General features: G+C 44.1%; 1 protein-coding gene across 14 annotated transcripts in view; it reads right to left on the reverse strand.

Annotated features, from left to right (window-relative positions):
• PTPRT (protein tyrosine phosphatase receptor type T) overlaps window positions 1–18730 on the reverse strand; it is a 1118479-nt gene that overhangs the window by 42640 nt on the left and 1057109 nt on the right. For 8 of the 14 annotated variants that reach the window (XM_017944803.3, XM_017944801.3, XM_021921811.2 and 5 more), the window contains 5 exons: window positions 13945–14021; window positions 5024–5060; window positions 3511–3608; window positions 1150–1209; window positions 316–432 (listed from right to left, as the gene is read on the reverse strand). In XM_017944803.3, coding sequence (XP_017800292.2) covers window positions 316–432; window positions 1150–1209; window positions 3511–3608; window positions 5024–5060; window positions 13945–14021 — 389 coding nt within the window. The remainder of the gene's footprint in view (window positions 1–315; window positions 433–1149; window positions 1210–3510; window positions 3609–5023; window positions 5061–13944; window positions 14022–18730) is intronic. The other 6 variants (XM_017944806.3, XM_017944805.3, XM_009216109.4 and 3 more) reach the window with 1 other exon arrangement.

Raw genomic sequence — 18730 nt, forward strand, 5'->3', positions numbered from 1 at the left:
TCCTCCACTAAGAGGCCCTCTCCCACCACCCCATCCTCCTGTGGATTTCTATCTCCATCCTTTGCATATTCCTGTGTGACTTTTATCACAATGCGTTGTTATTTCATTGATTTGCTTATTGAATTCAGTTTGTCCAGCCTACTAGATGTGGGATCCATGGTAGCAGGATCCATGTCTGCCCTGATTGCTGATCTGTTGCTGGTGCCAAGCATGGGGCTGGACATAGAGCAGACCCTCGGTCACTACGTGTTCTGGATGAACAAAGAAGCCAGCTCTCATGGTGGACCGGCTGCCCACAGCCTCTGGGAAGCTTACCTTCTGGACTGTGAAAGTGCGTATGACATATTCTGCCAGGGGCTCTGTTTCAATCAGGGTGACTTTAATGTCTCCGTAGACCTCCGTGTCATCTGGCCAGTATCGCACACATTTCACCTGTGGCCAAGTGAGAGACAGAGACAGAACAAAGACAACGATGCATAAGCACATGGCTGAGTGTGAGCAGCTGTCTCATCTGGTCGTCCCATTCAAATAAACCCAAGGGTGACTTTGGTGGCATTTCAGTCCACAGGGTTCACAGCTGGCCAGGGATCAGCAAGCTGCACAGGGCTAAGCTCCCTCCCAGAGGCACTGGAGCCATTAGAAATAATTGTAGTACCTTCTCTTGCAAAACTCCTAGTAATTTTCCAATGCATTATCACACTATGTCATCAAATGGAACAAGGTGAGATAGGTGGGTGTTACTAGCCCCACTTTACAGATGAAAATAACACTCAAGTTTAGAGGTTTGGTGACTTTTCCAAGGCCATGTGGCCAGTTTGGGGACTGACTGAGTCCCCTTTCTGCTCTGTCAGGGTGGAGCAGCTGAGTATTATCAGCTGAGCGAAGATGAGACTAAAAGGTGGGAAACAGGAGGTGGAAGCAGAAGTGGTTGGGAGGTGGACATCATTAAGAGGTGGCAGGTGGGGGTCTGGAAGGAGAAAGGCTCTTGGTTGGGGAAAGGATGGCAGGTGCTGGACTCCAAGGGAAGACGCGCAGCTCCTCTCTGACCCTGGACGTGAGCAAGCCATTCCCCAGTCGACTGTTTAAGTCACACTCATGGATGAAAAAGAGATCATGGTTTTCCCCTTAAAAGAACAAAAGCATGATTACCATTCCGGGGGACGCTGCACGGCCTAGAGTGGCATTTCCCACAGTGTGTTCCGCTGGGTGCTAATAGGTGTTAGGTAAAAAACAAGAAACAAAAAACAAACAAAAAAAGGTTTTGTGGTCAAATGAGTTTGGGAAATGCTGTATTACACAGTTAAATAGGTAGTTTTGCTACAGGACTACTCAGCTTCTTTCGCATGCTAGTGCTAATGTGTTTTGTGTTTTGCGACTCTCCAAAAGGGGCACAGAGGACGCAGCATTTCCCAAACGTATTTAACCATGGAACCCTCTTCTCACTAAGCATCCTGCAGACTAGCATCCCATGGAACCCACTTAGGGAAACACTGGTATAGTGCAACAGGGCGTGGGGGCAAATGGATTCATTGCTTGGTCCTAACACTCAGTATCTGGGTAGCCCCAGAAAGTGCTGAAACCTCTCTGAGCCTCAGCTTCCTATCAGTAATGATAGCTAACATTTACTGACTGTGTACTGTGTCTACCATGGCTCACAGAGTGCTCCGCAAATACTTTACACGTATTATTCTAATGACTTACCAACACGACTTGATGAAGTAGGTATTATTATCCCCATTTTGCAGACGAGGAAGCATAGGAAAGCTAAGAAAATTGCCCAAGGTCAACTGTTGGTAAGGGACGGAGCCAGGATGCAAACCCAGGGCACTTGAATAATAACTAGGAACATGGGCTCCTATGATTGTTGTAAGTTGTGGGAATGCACAGGAAGGGCCTGGCACAGTGTTTGACACTAGCAGGAGTTTAAGAGGTTGCTTTCCTCCCCAAATGCAATTTAGATTTATGGTCTATCCATCGAGGGAGTCTGTTTCCAATGTGGGATATATTGTAGAACAGGCTGAAATTTGCTTCTGAATCCTGGGCTGGCCTTTATGTCCACAGTAGCTGCACCCTGGGCCTGAGTCCCTGGGGAACAGTCTGAGTGGAGTGATCATGAGCGCTGGAATGAGAGTCCACTGTCAAATTTTGTGCCTAGGTTTTGGCTGAGTGACATCAGGGTAGGTACTCTACCCCTTTAGGTCTGTTTCCTCATCTGTAAAATTGAGTGATGGACTAGATTAGGGTGGACTCATGGATAAAGTCTCACCTGGTCCTAAATTCCCATTAGGCCCTGAGATGTCCATACCCCTTTACTGGATTACAAAAGCCCAGATTTTCTCCTTCCCATCATCACAGAGGCCAGAATTCATCTTTATGAATTATCCGTTTGTTACCCAAGCAAAAACTTACCTGCCCACATTTTAGTTAGTTCATATGGTGTGTAGAGAGCCCTTTTAATTGTAGTATTTGTACACCTTGCCTTTAAACTCAGCAGCCTACCCACATGCCAGAGTTAACCAAGTAGGCAAAAGCAAGCTGGGAATAGCAGTCCCATTTCTAAGCCCCAGGAGTAGTTGAGGACCACCTCAGAGAGAGTTGAGATGGAGCAGAGCAGGAGACCAAGATCTGAGCCCTGAAGAACATCAAGATTTCTTGAGGTCAGGGGAAGAAGAGCGGGTAGCAAAGGGTTGGATGCCGCTGAGGTTGAGTAAGATGAGAAGAGAGAAGTGGGGACTGGATTTGTTGACATGAAGGATGCGAGTGATATTGACAATATCACTGTTGGTGGGATGGAGGGAGGAGCTACGCTGGGGTGGGTAGAAGAGAACATGAGTGAAGAAACAGAGCCTCTCTGTGAGTCTTTAAAGTTTGGCAGAAAAGCAGGAACAAGAAGATACTTTTTATTTACCTTTTCCTTTCTTTTTAAGATGGAAGGTACTGGGCGTGATTGTATGCTAAGGGGAACAATTTGGCAATGAGAAAGAGACTTATTTTGCAAGCGAGAAAGGGAAAAATGAAAAAAATTATTGAGTAGAATCTGTGATCCAGGCACGAGGTTTGCCTTTGGAAGGGCAGAGACATGGCTTCTGTTGTATTAGACTGAGCTATAAGAAACGGTTGACATTCGACCATTTGAGTCAGCAAAAACAGCCATTTCTTATAGTCTAACCTGACAGCAGAGGAGAAGAACAAGAGGATGGTTGTAGATACAAGTAGGATTGCAGCTTTATGGTGTGACGATGAGGGAGTGCATGACTGATGGTTTTAATTTCCTCAAAATATATGAGATGACATCATCAACGGAGAGTGAGGGTGGAAAAAGGGATGAAGGGGATTTGAAGGGAAAGGACATTGCTTGAATGTGGAATAGGAGTGATGACATCTCCCTTGTAGGTTGCTGTGAGGGTGAAATATTGACTAGGAGGCACTTAGCACAATGCGTGGAACAGAGAGATGTTCGAGAGGGCATCTCCAGCATCCTCTGCCCAGGCGAGTGCGGGAGAGGCTTACCCTGCCCACTTCCACCAGGTTTGTGACCATGACGATGCTGGCAGAGTTCTCCTGCCAGATCATTCTCCAAAAGTCCTTTACGGTCTCCTGCATTGGACCTGACAACAGAGAAGGCAGTGAGGTTAGAGAATGCAAGTGCAAAGAGGCAGCTGAGAAGATTTGTCCCTCTGGTTGGTCAAGTCTCCACACTGGTGAGCAGAAGTGAGGCCAGTGATCCTCGTTAAGATACCAAGTATCTGAGACATGGGCCTGAGACATGTGAGCCTGATGGGGACAGATTAGGGTATGGATGGGGAAAGCCTCATTCCAAGCTCTCACAATCTGCAGCATCTACTGGAAATGTTGGCAGCCCCTCCTCTCTCTTCTGTCCTCCTCCTGCTCAGACCCTTCCTACCAACTCCACATATCGCCTTATCTGGACTGTATTATGGCTTGAGGGAGTTTTCAAAAACTGGGCTCGAGAACCTCCATGACAGACAGGAAGGCAATTGGGGTGGGGGGGATGGAGAGAGCTGCTGGGTGCCAGATGCTGAGAACAAAAACAGGAGATGCCTGATTTTGAGCTTGACAAATGCTGGAGGCATTCCTCTAGAGCCTGAACAGAAAGGAAGAGGGAAAAAAAAAAAAAAAAAAAAAAAAAGACGAGGAGCAGAAAATAGGCTCTGACACTCCAAAGCAATTTCCTTGGAAATTACTCTTTCAATGTCCTGGGCCTTCATCATTTTTAAAATTACAAAAGTAATACGTGTGTTTGATATAAAAGTTTGAATACCATTTTTCTATATTTATATGTATATGTGTGTATTTACTGTAATAAGCATCAAACCTATTATATGTATTTTCTGATGCCCTTAAAAATTCTTACCAAGCATAATAGTTTTAATAGCTGCAAGGTTTTCTATAATATGGCGGTAACATACTTTATGTAACCAATGTACCAATTGTTGGGCATTTAAGATTTTTCACTTTTTTATTCCTATTATAGATAACACCGTGAAGAATGTTCTTATATGCGTCATTGTCTATATATATAATTATCTGCAGGATTTTTTTTTCCAGAAGGGTTTGAAAGGTATGATCACTTTTAAGCCTTCTGAAAACGCACTGCCAAGTTACTTTCTAGGGCAGCCAGCTGCATGTCTGTTATGGGCACGCATCTATCATGGAGATAAGGCACCATCAGCTTGGGCCTCTCCCTCCTGACCATTTCCAAGTGACAGCTTCTTACTCTGTCACTCATGGGCCTTTCTCCTATAGTGAAACTTGCCACCATTTTCCTTCCCAAATAAACAACTGAACAATCTCAAGGACCTCTGGAGATTCTTCAGCCTACCCCTCTGTGACTTCTTTGCTGGTGGAAACTCATTCCTTTCCTCCAGGGCTGTTTAGTGAAAAAGGAGGGTTGGAGTAATAGATATAGGAGGAGAGGACAAAAGCCTTGCATTTAAGAGAGCCCTTTCCCTTGGGACCCCTGAAGCCTCTCTGAGGCACTAGGTGGAGGGAGGGCACTTACCTTGAGTTGCAATGTAGTGCCGAGGTCGATGGTATCCCTGGATAACAGGAGAAAAGCACTGAAAAGTCTGTTGTCAAAGCTTGCAGACAGCACAATATTAATAAACATCCTCTCTGAGTCTTGATTTTCTCATGGGCAAAATGAGAACAGCATCAGTTATTCCCAGAGAAGTGGCAAAGGTTAAATGAGATGTTGCACATAAAGTGTGTAGTAAGTCACTAAATGCTAGCTGTTCTTGTAGTTACTTGTGAGGTGCCTACATAGGCTTGCCTTGGAGCCAGTGGCACTGGGAGCAAAGATTTGATGGGCATCACTTATCCTTATGCACCCAAAAAGAGGTAGAGAAAGAGTTTTCAGGTTTATGGGGAGTATCAACCACCAAAAAGTCTTTCTTGAGCCATGATTTTATGAAGAACACTATGGGACACCCAGAGAAGAAAGAGAAAAAAAAACCAATTCAATTGTTGACTCCTTCCATTAGTAACAATTAGAAAAAGAAAATTGAGAAGTATCCCACATTGCTTCTCTATGCCAACATTCCTGGGCTTAGAATTGAAGTCCCAGGTACGGAGAAGACCTTATGGAAGTGTGACTTGGGAGACCCATAAAGATACCTGCAAATTCAAAGACCAGTTTCTAATTTCTGTGTACATTTCAGAGCACTACAGTAGGCCTTGCTGTACTCTGGCTGGGGAGTACCCTGCTGCCCCATAACCTTCATCATTGGAGAAGAGGTTGAAGGTGACCCCTCTTTTGCCTGGGCATGGCATACATGGAGTGTCCTTTTTCCAGTTACAGTCATATTGAGTAGAATTTAAGTTTTGGAGACAGACCTGCATTTAGTGCAGAACACTGAATGCAATTCATATTTGTTAAATAAATACATGAGTGAATGAATGAATACATGAATAAATTTTTTAAAGAACACAGATGCCAATTATGGACCCTATCAATTGAGAGATTGTTGACAGTCCTGAAATCCACTTAGCTTTTATGTTTAACCACGTCCAGAGAAAATAAGTCCTAACGTTTGATGGATACCTGCCTTTGTCTTAGATGTTGCTGACCAGTCTTTTTGTCCTGTTGAGGTGGATGAACTGCCTTGAGGCCACTTTCTTCAGGAAATAGAACTGCCATCTGTATGGTTTATGGTGCCATAGATGTGGCATCTCTAAAGTTCTAGACCCACTTTCTGATTCAAAGACAAGTTTCTGAGTCCCTTGTACATTTCTGCACCTTTGTGTTTCACTTGCTCAATAATGATTTTGCAGGCACCTTCCAATTGCTGGGCCTGCTCTAGAATTGGAGGTCGGCACCAATCCAGGGACAATGTCATGACCAGAACTGTTGGATTAACCACAGTTAGTGAACAGCCCCATTTAAAGTCTGTGCTTGAGAAATCCTATGTACTTAGTGAGGTTGTCAGTTTCTTAAGGACAAACACTCCCTACTAAGCTTAAATTTTTTCCCACAGAGGTCAGCACAATGTGAGACTCAGAGCAAATACCCAATAAACAAGCTGTTGACAAACCAACTAGGCAGGCAACATAGCATGGTGATTATGCGTACCATGGACTCTGGAACTCAGCTGCCTGGGTTTGAACACTGGCTCTGTCCCTTCTAGGGTTTGTGGTCTGGGGCAAGCTACTTAGCCTCATTGTGCCTCAGTTTTAAAATTCACAATAGCAAAGATATGAAATCAACCTACGTGTCCATCTCAATGGATGATTGAATAAAGAAATTATATATATATATAGTATTCAACATGTATATTATGGATATATATATGGAAAGATACATATATATGGAAATATATATATGGAGAGATATATATACATGGAGATATATATGTATGGAGATATGTATATATGGAGATATATATATACACACACACAGTATTCCATGGTGTGTGTGTATATATACACATATATATACACACACACCATGGAATACTACTAAGCCATAAAAAATAATGAAATCATGACTTTTGCAGCAACATGGCTACATGGATGGACCTGGAGGCCATTATCTTAAGCAAAAAAACTCTCAGAAAGTCAAATACCACATGTTCTCACTTACAGTGGGAGCTAAATAATGTGTACATATGGATGTAGAGTATGGAATAGTAGACACTGGTGGCTCAGAAGGGTGGGAGGGTAGGAGGGTGGTGAGAAGGATGAGAAATAATTTAATAGGTGCAATGTGTACTATTCAGGTGATGGTTACACTAAAAGCCTATACTTCACCACTGTGCAATATATATAGTAACAAAACTGCACTTGTACCCCCTAAATCTATAAAATTAAAAAAATTAATAGGGATAATGGTATTTACATCATAGTGTTGTTGATCAGATTAAATGAGTTGATATATAACAGTTACTATGTGCCAGCCCTATTCTAAGATTTAACATAAATGTCTTTGCTATTGTTATTTTATTGTTTATTTGGCAAACATTTATTTACTGAGTGCCTATCAAGACTAAAAGTATATGCACACCTCTCAGGGGATACTGGGATGATGAGACCTTCTTTGTGTTAATGTAATAACTGAGCCCTTCCCTGTGACACAAGTGGTAGGAGGACCTATCCCTTCCTCCAAGTCAAGTGGACAGGGCTGCTCAGGCTAAAAGAAAGAAGTAAATCCAAGGGTTTTCTTGAGTAGCTTTGGGAATAGAAAATGGTCCCCTAGATCCTGGAAAGATGCAGTTTCTCAAGTCTACCCTCTTCTGCCATCCCCATCACTCATTCCCACAGCCCTCATCCTCCCTGGCTGAGGCCACAGCACTAACCTCTAGCTGGCCTCCCTGCCTGCAGTTTCACTCTGTAGCCTTGCTGCTTCCTAACCCCATGAGCTTCTTCTTGCACACTGAGTGTGTTATTTCCCTGCTTATAAGCCTGCAGTAGCTCCCTGTTGTCTGCATGGTAATGCCCAAATGCCTTAGCTTGGGACTAGTCATCTGTCTCCATTTTCATCTCCAGCCTCACCGCCAGTTGTCCCTCTTTGTCCACTCCTACAACCCCGTGCACCCTGTGCTTCAGCCTCACCAAGCTGCTCTTGAAATATGCCCTCCTCTGGGATGCAGAGTTGACTCCTTTCTTCTGAGTGGCCCAGTAGGGCTTTGTATATGCTCAGTGAATACAATTCCATGTGCTGCAGTAAACTTTTTGGACTTTTCTCCTCCTGGGCCATGGGACATGCCAGCCAGAGCTGGGTGCAGTTTTCAGCAGTCTGGTTGGTGAAATACATGCATGAATGTTTTTGAGCTGAAGTTGGAGCATCCTCTTAATGCTCAGGCTGGAAGAAAAAGAGACCCTGGAGGAAGCTGTGATTTGGAAGATTCTAACGTGCTTGAAATTCAGTGAGATAACATTCTGAGCAAGAGAGTCACATTTTAGTTGTGGAGTTAGATGGCTTGGATTCTCTATTTTGTGAGTTCATTTGTTTGCACATTCACTGTCAATCAACAGGTATTAATTAAGCACCTACTACTATGTACAAGGCACTAGAAATACAAAAGTGGACCCGATGAATGTGGACTTTGCTTTTGAGCAACTTGTAGACATCAACAGACTGGGATAAAGGCTACTAATGGGAAGATGTGGGGACTCTGTGGAGCACCCATGGGAATTGAACAGCCAAGGAGGGCACCTCAGAGGAAGTGGTGGTTGATTGGCTCCTTAAGCCTGGTTTGCGCATCTTGACACCTCTTGTCATTTCCATTTCATCGTTTCAGTGATGTTCTCAGTTTCTCTACCATTCTTTCATCATCCACTGGTTCTTGCTCTTCTTCAGAGATAGGGATCACATGTCCATCCAGAGGCCTTAGCACTGGCCGTTCCCCGTGCCTGCTATGTCTGCCCTCAGGTAACTGAGTGGCTTGCTCTCTCACTCCATCCAAACTTCTGCTCAGCTGTCAATCACGTCTGTGGAGAGTTCATCTCTGACCACCCCATCAGCTTCTTTCCACTTTCTCTGGCTTACTTTTCTTTAGAGAACTTATCACCAAATAGCACACTATTCTTTCTTCATTTACATGCTCCCCCAGTTGAATGGGAGCTCCACGAAGCCAGGGCTGTATCTGGCTTGCTCATGGCCATGTCCCCAGCACCTAGAAGTCAGCCTGGGCCATTGGCCTTGAAAAATTCATACTGACTGAATACACGCATGCTGTGTGCCTGTTCCCATGCTGCATCTGAGTAAAGAGACCCACCTTGGCTTCCAAAAACCCACGCAGTCCCCAAAGAGAAAACATTCCAACCACGAGACTCCTCAGCAAAGGAGATAAAAGGAAATGTACTGCTCAATTGGGGCTCCTCTGGGGATTCGCCAAGAGCGAGTACAGAAAACTTCCTAACCTTAAAAGAACTTTGAGTTCATTTAAGTCCCACCTACACAGCACGCAGATCGACTGCAAACCAGCACTGGGCCTGCCTCCATCTGTCTGTGAGCAATGGGAAAGAGGTTTGCATCCAAAACGCATTTATCTCTCTCTGCACTCATGCATCTGTTACTTACTGGGGACCCAGATACGATATTTATTTCCAGGCTGGTAATTTATAACAGATTTAAGTGGCCAATACATTTTCGGGTGTGCAAACAAACCTGCCAGCAGGATGGTTCAGACAGTAACAGACCACGGCCTCCGGAGGCAGAGACAGGGCTGGCCCCATTCAGTTCATTATCCCAATGGAGTTATTTTAATGAATCATCAAGATCCAATTGTAGAGAAATGATTCTAGCGTGGGCAGTTAGCTCATTAGAGAGCCAGGAAGGATTCTGGCTGGGTTGGAGACCAGGGTGATGGAGTGAGGACCGAGTTAGCTGTCTGGAGCACTGGTTTGCCAGGAACCCAAATAGAGACCCCAGGAATTTTATCTTTGCTGGAGTATATAGTTGGTTCGCAATTAATGGAGTTCCTCACTCTTCACTTTATAGTGGTAACGGTGCAAGGAGTTGCTTGTGGTTGGTTATCTTCCTTTTGTCCCTCCATTTCCCCTTTTTCCTTCCATGGTCTGCTCTGTATGGATCGTACCATGGGCTCCTATGCTTTCTGCTTCAAATGGGGTTTAGTCAATGGGGAACAAAAGCAGGAGCTCAGAGACCAGGAGGAGGTTGGGGCATATGTTCTTCTAGGTTCCTCCCTGCCAGGTCACCATGGCTTGCTTGACCTTGTCACTCAATCAAGGGCTTCAGTTCTTGAAGGGCAGCCCTCTCTCATAGCTACTGTCTTCCCTTACCTGGGTCTAGGGCTGGTAAGGACTCCCTACTATTGTTAGCCTAGTGATACTGCACCCTACCCTACTGGTTTCTCTTAATCCTGTTCACATCTTTATTAAACTTTCCCTGGGTACCCACTTTGAGGAAGCCTATGTTTCCTTTTGGGATCATAACAGATACTTAACATCAGTTATTGCACACTTGTGGGGTGGCACCACTATCTCATTTTATAGCTATCAGAATGAGTAAGTAATTTACCCAAGATCATAAAGCTAGTAATCACAAAGGCCTGGATTCAACAGCCAGGCCTTCGACAAAGACCAGATTCATGACTTTATTAGCCCTGGATTCTAACCACTGAGATTCAGCCCGGAGTTCAATATCCCAAGATAAGACAGCATGAACAGAGGCCATTTGCCCTGTCTGCCTAACCTATTCTTACAGACAGAAGGAAGAGGTCGTGGTGTGTCCTAAGTGGGCAGAGAATTGAAGTTCAGTTGTGTGACCTTGGACAGTGCTCTTAACCTAGAGCTCTGGTTTCCTGTCTTTAAAGGCTTGAAACATGTCTTGTAATGATAAAACAGGAAAGGAATCAGAGGCATAATTAGCACTAGTGTTGTAGAGATTAACTTACACTGAAAGCAGTTTCATTTGTTGCCTATAAAATACCAAAGTGTGTCTTGGCCCTGACTGTAGTCAGATGCTCATTCAACTTTGGATTGAGTGCCTATCTAGGAAAATGACTTTTGCTGGGGGATTCTAGTCAAATGATGAATGCCAGATACAGAAACTCAGGCATGCCAGACCCTGTGTGGGCTGTGGTCCTTAGGGTCACATCCACGCAGCCATAGACAAGGTTGAGGAGAAATGGAAGAATCAACTCAACCTGCATCAATATATGCTGACTCAGTCCTGGCTGTGTGTTGGCTACAAGGTGGTGTCTGGCAGTGGGTGGGGAGGGGAGGGAGAAAGAGTGCTAAACTGGGAGCCATTCAGGTCTAGTTCCCATCCTGGTTCTGCCCCTGACCAGCTGCATGGCCTGGGACATATTTGTAATTTCTCCAAACCTCAGCCCTTTCCATCTGGAGAATGGGAATGATAACACCTACCTTGAAGGGTTGTGAAGAGGTTTTGATAAGCTGACTTACTTAAGCCACCCATCATAGGACCCAAGACTGACTCATTAAGAGCCAATTGGTGGTGTCATTGCTCACTGTGATTTAATATTAAAGACAGCAGGGTATGGTGGGAGAGGTACTCTTGACTCAGATTTCTGCTCCCTCCTCCCCTACCTCCTAGCAGTATAATCCTGGACACGTTATATAATTTGAAGAGACTCGCTTACTCATCTGGAAATGGGTAGTAATGGTACTTACCTTGTGAAGTTGTGATACTAGTTAAGGTGATGTTGGTACAATGAAAAGTGATCAGTAATTCTTAGGTTACTATAAACCTTCTTGCCTGGATGACTCTAAGGCACCTTTCAAGGCAGAGCTGAGACATCACCTCCTCCAGGGAGCCTTCACTGGCTACTTCCCTTTCCCACCAACTTGAAGCATTGATTTTCCTTTATGATCCCACAGCCCCTGCTCTGTGAAGGTCTATTTTCTTATCTGACTCCCTCACCAGATTTGAGTCCCTTTTAGGTCAGAGACCTCGTCTTAAAAGTCAGTATTTCCCATACACGGTGGAGGGTCTGCTCTGTGTTTGTGAATTGAATACTGGATGTATGAGGGAAAGGCTGCTGGCATGATGGGTGCATGCTCAGAGTGCCCTGCTCTGGGCTGGAGAAAAGCTATTCAGAACTGGCCATCTCCTGTGAACTTTCCTGGGAGGACCACGGTGGCAGAGACGGTGTTTATCTTCAACTCCACTGAAGTTCCAGCCCCAGTTCTTAGCCATGTAGTAGGCCCTTTGTTAATTAGGGTATAGTTAGGGAAACAGAAACCACTCTAGGTGTTTCAGACAGAGGCAATTCAGCATGGGGAGCTGGTTACACAAGTGATGGAGGAGCCAAGATGCCAAACAGAGAATAGTGGGGCAACCCAGAGATCAGGGACTGCAGGAGGCTGCAAGCAACCCTTAGAACTCGTGGGATAGCAGGAGAGGGAGAAATAACCAGAATCCAGAGTCCAGAAATAACCAGAGCCCCAGCAGGCTGACTGGCAGGAGATTGGACTATGGCAGGCCTGCTTGAGGAAAGATGGAGCCACAGACAGGATACAGCCACTGCTGGAGCAGCTGCCCAAGGAAGGGAGTGAGACAGAGAATACACTGCCTTTCCATCATCCTCCAGTCTGTCTGTCTGTCTGTCTGTCTGTCTGTCTGTCTGTCTCTCTCTCTCTCTCTCTCTCTCTCTCACACACACACACACACACACCGGCAATGCAAGGCAGAACAGGGAAGCACAATAAATAGATCTGAGGGCAAACAGTCGAATGACCAATACAAGGCTCAGTAAGTATTTGTTGAGTTAATAATTCACCTGGCTTAGTCTAGATTAAGGGGGAATTCACAAACTGCACCACCACACTTTATAGCCTATCTGTAAATACATTTGAGAGTCTGGGGGACCAATGTGAATCTCTGTGCCATTCTTCAAGACCCATGGGCTGTGAGCTGAGGTCCTGAGAAGCATGGCTTGAATCAGTCACATTGGGTTGTCCTTCTGACTCCAGCAGTCATGTTCTTGCTTAGCAAATGCTCTCACTTCCATGCATACCCTTCTTGGCTCCTGTTTGAGTTTAGTCCCTTCCTCAGTCGTCTCTGGAATACTGGAGCAGCCTCTTTCCTTATTGGTTGTAGTTGTCTTGATTCCAGAATTTCTTCCCTCTGATCTATCTTATCTTTGGTAGCAGATAAATCATCCCAAAGCTCAGTTCTGAGCTGGTCACCTCCTTGATAAAAAATGTTTAATAGCTTCCTCTTGTCTGTGGGATAAAGTCCCACTTCCTAAGCCTGAGCATTTAATCGTCACTAATGTAGCCCCAACAGTATTTTCAACTATTCCTGTTACATATTCTCTGCTCCCCTCAAATGGAGCTGCTATGTATCTCCTTGCCAGTTGCTCCATCTTGGCTTGTGCTATTCTCTCTAACCAGAGGCCCCCCTTCCCTCTCTTTCATTTTAAATCATAACCTGTGCGTGAAGTTTTGGTTCACATCATATTTTGCATTCCTGATGGGAGAAGTGATATTTTTCCCTACCTCTGAATCTCTGCAGCATGTTATCTGTACTTAGGACACTTACCACTTTCTACTTTGCCCTGGAATTATTGATGTGTGCGTTATCTGCTTGCTAAGGTTTTAGAAGGTAGAGACCATGGTGTTTTTTGCATTATGGTTCCCATAGCATCTAGTATACATTTTACAGTAGGCACTTTAAAATTTTTGTGGCATAAATGGTCGTGCGTTTATGTGAATGAACGAATGGATCAACAGACATATATACAAATGAATAAATGGGGTGAATGAGTAAGACCAACAGTTGTCCTGAGGCTCCATACAGCAGGCTACTACAGCCAGCCTGAAAGAGGATACAGCATAAGATGGACAGTCAACTTGGGTTACACTAGTTCCACGTATCAGGGAGGATCCAGACTGCTCTGGAAGGACCACCTTCTGGAGGAGAGTTTGGGGTAAACCACAGATCTTGAGCCTGCAAAAGCCATCCCCAGCACCCAGCCCCATTAAGACACTCACGTCAATGTAGTTGGCATTGATGTAGTCAGAGTGCGGGTCTCCATCCAGCACCAGCAGTCTCACCCGGGAATGGTCGTCTGCAGAGAGAGTAGAAATCAAGGGGATGGTTGATAAGAGGCCCTAGGTGAGGAGGCAGCTATGTCCTCCTTTGGAGCTACTGTTTGTTAATGACAGCACGGCATATCAGGCATTGTGCTACTCTCTCATTTAACTCTCAACACTACCCTCAGTTACTGTTCCCATTTATAGATGAGGAAGCGGAGGCTCAGGGAGGTAAGCACTTCTTATTTTTCTACCTTCCCTTCTGATTTTGTCATTACCTAACTGGATTAGTCACCTGTTTCTTTAAGTCTTAGTGATTTAATCATTAAAACGGGGATGGCAATACCTGCTTCATAGGACAACGTAAGAGAGACCATATAAAAACGCTCAGGACAGGAGAGTGCTGCATCTGGATTAATACACTCCATTTTCATGTGGTTTAAAAACAAACAAGTTTACCTATCTTCCGCACACGCACAAATTGCATTTTCATTTGCCCCTCGGAGTATTGTTGTAGATAGATTGTCAGCCATATATTGTTATCAATACTATCATTAAAGTGAGGCTGACTAAATCATTGTAAAAGAGGTCATCAATAACTAAACATTGTGTTAGAGAGGATACCTTTTCAAACACAATCTAGACATAAACAAGATTTGCAGGCTTTATTTGATAGCATGCTTACTTCAAGTAACACCGAATGAAAACCATTAAAAAGAAAACTAGTACAGCAGAAGAATCAGGATAATCCTTTACAATTAATTAAGTGAGCTCTGACACGCTAATAGACACACACAAGTGGAACACTGGTTGGGTCTGGTTGGGAGGAGGGACTTTGGTTTGCTACCCAGGTCACTGTGTACCTATCATTGTGCAGTCACTGCATCCTAATTCACTTTCCTCCAGGGCAGGAATGGGGTCCCTAAGAAGTGGGCTGGAGAACTCTGGACATCCCCAAGGGTTTTCTGGGAGTCAAGGAGGTCAGGTCAGCTTATCCTCTTAGAATGATACAGCATTCTGCAGTTTACAAGGCACATTTATTTGCAACTAACCAAAACCCCCTTGAGAACTGGGACATTATGCTTTATTCCCTGCTCCATCCCCTGCACCTTTAAAAGATCCTGACATACAGCAGGTACTCAGTAATACATGGAAGAGGTATAATTGGATGACCTCGCTGGGTTCTCACAGTGACCCTGCAGGAGAGAAGTAGGACGGGTTCTGTTAGCCCTGGTTACAAATGAGGAAACTGAGGCTCCAGAAAGCCTGACTGGCCACATGGTCAGTGAATGCTAGAGCACAGAGGAGTGAAGTTATCTTAACTCTGAGTTCAGTCGCTCCTACTTCCAAAGGGGTGTAAGCATAATATTAGAAACCACTTCAAATATACCTAGCAGAGGGAATTAACTACAGAGAAGTGGTTGCCTGGGTGACAGAAGAGTTGAGCAGCCAGATAGAAGACAGTGGAGAAACTCAGAGATAAGGAGCAACAATGAGAGACTGCCTGCCCTTGGGCTGAAGGGATGGAGGGAGGTGGTGGAGTGCGCAGTGCTCAGGAGCTGGGGCCACCTGCTGGAACCTGAAGCCACAATGGGATTCTAGTAGGAGCTGGAGATGAGGAGGTGCTTCCCTTACTGCTAAGGAAGGCAACTGTAGTTGTAATACCCTGGCTTCTCCCTTTCTTCTTCTCTCCAGTCTCCCAGTGCATGTCGTTGGCCAAACCTAGAGAGCTGACAGGAGAGCCTGAAAAATGCAACCTACAGGGGTCAGTTACCTGCAATAGTAGAGTGGGAGAAGGTAAGGAATGGGTCCTGTTATGGACAAACAGGCCTAGGGCTGGTATAAGACACACCCCATATCTATCCATTCATTTAAGAATCATTCATTGACTATCTGCCATGTGTCAGGCAGGCACTGTGCTAGACAGCGGGTTATACTAAATGCCACTTTTCTTATTCATCAGGGGAAAAGTTTCAGTAGAAGCAACTAGAGGGAGCAGGTGGGTGGTCTAAGCAATCCTTTTGGGTGGGTGGGAGAGTGGAGTGTGACGTGGGGGAGGTGTTTGAAGTTAACCTTTATTGAATTCATGGTAGGTACCAGAAACTTTACATACATTATCTCGTTCAATCATTTATGCCTCAAAATAGCCATATAGGTTATTATAAGGATACCAGAATGATATGGTATTAGGAGTCTTCCCATTTCACAGATGAAGGCACTGAGACTCAGAAAGATTAAGCAAATTTCCAAAGTTATGCATCATGTGAGTGGCAGAGAGGACTTCTCGATTATGATTTTCTGACCCTGAAACCCTACTCCGTCCACATAACTTGCTGCCCCAGAGCCTCAGGCATCTCACAGACACTACAGCTGGAGTCTGTGCAAACAGTTGGTCCCCAGTTCCTGCAGGATTGTAGCCCCGAAGAGGACTCCCTGGGGGACAGCCCATCCAGCAGGCTGGAATTCAGACAAAGCCTGGTACCTGACTCTCAGCCCAGGGCATCAAGCCTCTGTTACCAGCAGTTCCAGAAGCTGTAGGCCTTAAAAAAGTGAAAATGCACATTGTGTTTTCACTCAATGGTCTCATTATGACTTATTGATTCAGAAATCTCCTTTATTTGTTGAGTTATGCCTCCCTGGGGCCCATAGCACTGGAAACAGAGACTCTGGTTTAAAATGTTGAAAGAGAATTTTTAAAATATAAAATGAAGTTGAAAAACCGGAAAGCAAAAATGATGAAAAACAAAACAAAAAGAAACAAACTTATTTATTCTAGTTAAGTGTTCTCACGGATGAAAGCAATCTCTAGCCACCAGATGATGGTGTTTGACAACATCTCTCCTTCATTTATTAAGAACTTGTTTACTGCATACCTACTCTGTGCCAGGCTAGTTGAAGGGATTAAGAAAGTGCTATCAAATGTGATATTCATGTTAAGGAGTTTGTCAATTTAGTAGAGACAGACTATACGCAGAAGCAAAACTTCCAAATCTAGAAGATGGGGAATAGAGGGCTTTGTGTAGTGACATGTGAATGAGGAATTAAAAATGAGTAAGGTTTGGCCAGTGCACAATGAGGAAGTCTTTCCATCAGAGGGAACTGCTAGAGTGAAGGCAGATATCCTGAAAAAAGCAAGCACAGTTGGGGAGCTGCAAGGGTCTCCTATCCTGGGAAAACAGAGTGTGAGGGGAACAGCGATGGGAGGGGAGACAGAGGAGGCAGCAGCGGGTGTTTCATTCAGAAGGCTCTCCATGCCCTGTGAAGCCACGGAGACCCAAGGAATCATGCTGGGCTCTGCAGGGCAGCCTAATACAGTGTTTCTTTTCTGGGACAGTGGAAAGGTGCTTTATTATGATGTTACCAAAATTCATGCCTACACAGCTAACTTATGTCAAGTGAGATTAACTTTTAATATATGATGTGAGATATGGAGCTGTGATCAGATTTGGCTTCAAATGTTAGCTCCATCACCTAGCAAACCAATTGATCGCTCTTAGCTTTGGTTTCCTTAACAAAATGGAGCCAATACTACATGGCACGAGAGGATTAAATGAGAAAACATAGGTGTGAAAAGTGCTAGGACGTGAAGAAATGACAGGACAAGCCACAGACTGGGAGGAAATATTTGCCAAACACATATCTCAGAAAGGACTTTTATCAAAAACACACAAGGAACTCTTAAAACTCAGTGAGAAAACAAATGACCTGTTTAAAAAATGGGGGAAAGATCTGAACAGACGCCTAATCAAGGAAGATGTACAGATGGCAAATAAGCTTACGAAAAGATGTTTAACATCATGTGTCATTAAGAAATTGCAAATTAAAACAACAGGATACCACTACATACATATTAGGATGGCCAAAATCCAAAACACTGACACCACCAAAGGCTGGGGAGGATGTGGCACAGCAAGGCCTGTCATTCACTGCTGGTAGGAATGCAAAATGGTACAGCCTCTTTGGAAGACAGTTTGACAGTTTCTTACGAAACTAAACATACTCTTACCATACTAGGATCCAGCAATTGCACTTCTTGTTATTCACCCAAATGGGGTGAAAACTTATGTCCACAGGAAAACCTGCACATGTATGTTTATAGCAGCTTTGCTTAAAATTGCAAAAACTTGGAGGCAACCAATATGTCCTTCAATAGGTGAATGGATAAACAAATTGTGGTGCAGATGGTCCCTCACTTAGGATGATTAGACTTAGGATTTTTTGACTTTATGATAGTTCCAAAGCAACATACATTCAGTAGAAACCATAATTTGAGTACACATATAATTGTTCTAATTTTTGGTACAGTGTTCAATCAATTCCCTGACATATTCAATACTGTATTATAAAATGCCACTTTGTATTTGATGATTTTGCCCAACTATAGGCTAATGTAAGTGTTCTGAGCATGTTTAATGTAGGCTAGGCTAAGCTATGATGTTTGGCAGGTTAGGCATATTAAATGCATTTTTGACTTATGATATTTTAAACTTATGGGTTTATGGGGATATAACCTCACTGTAAGTCAAGGAGCATTCATCATATATCCATACAATGGCATATGGTTCAGTGAGAAGCAGAAATGAGTTATCAAGCCACAATAGACATGGAGGAAACTTAAATGCATACTGCTAAGTGAAAGAAGCCAATCTGAAAAGGCTCCATACTGTATGATTCTGACTATATGACATTCTGGAAGAAGATAAAACTCTAGACACAGGAAAAAGAGCAGTAGTTTCCAGGCGCG

Source organism: Papio anubis, chromosome 16 (genome assembly GCF_008728515.1).
Source record: "Papio anubis isolate 15944 chromosome 16, Panubis1.0, whole genome shotgun sequence".
Taxonomy (NCBI): domain Eukaryota; kingdom Metazoa; phylum Chordata; class Mammalia; order Primates; family Cercopithecidae; genus Papio; species Papio anubis.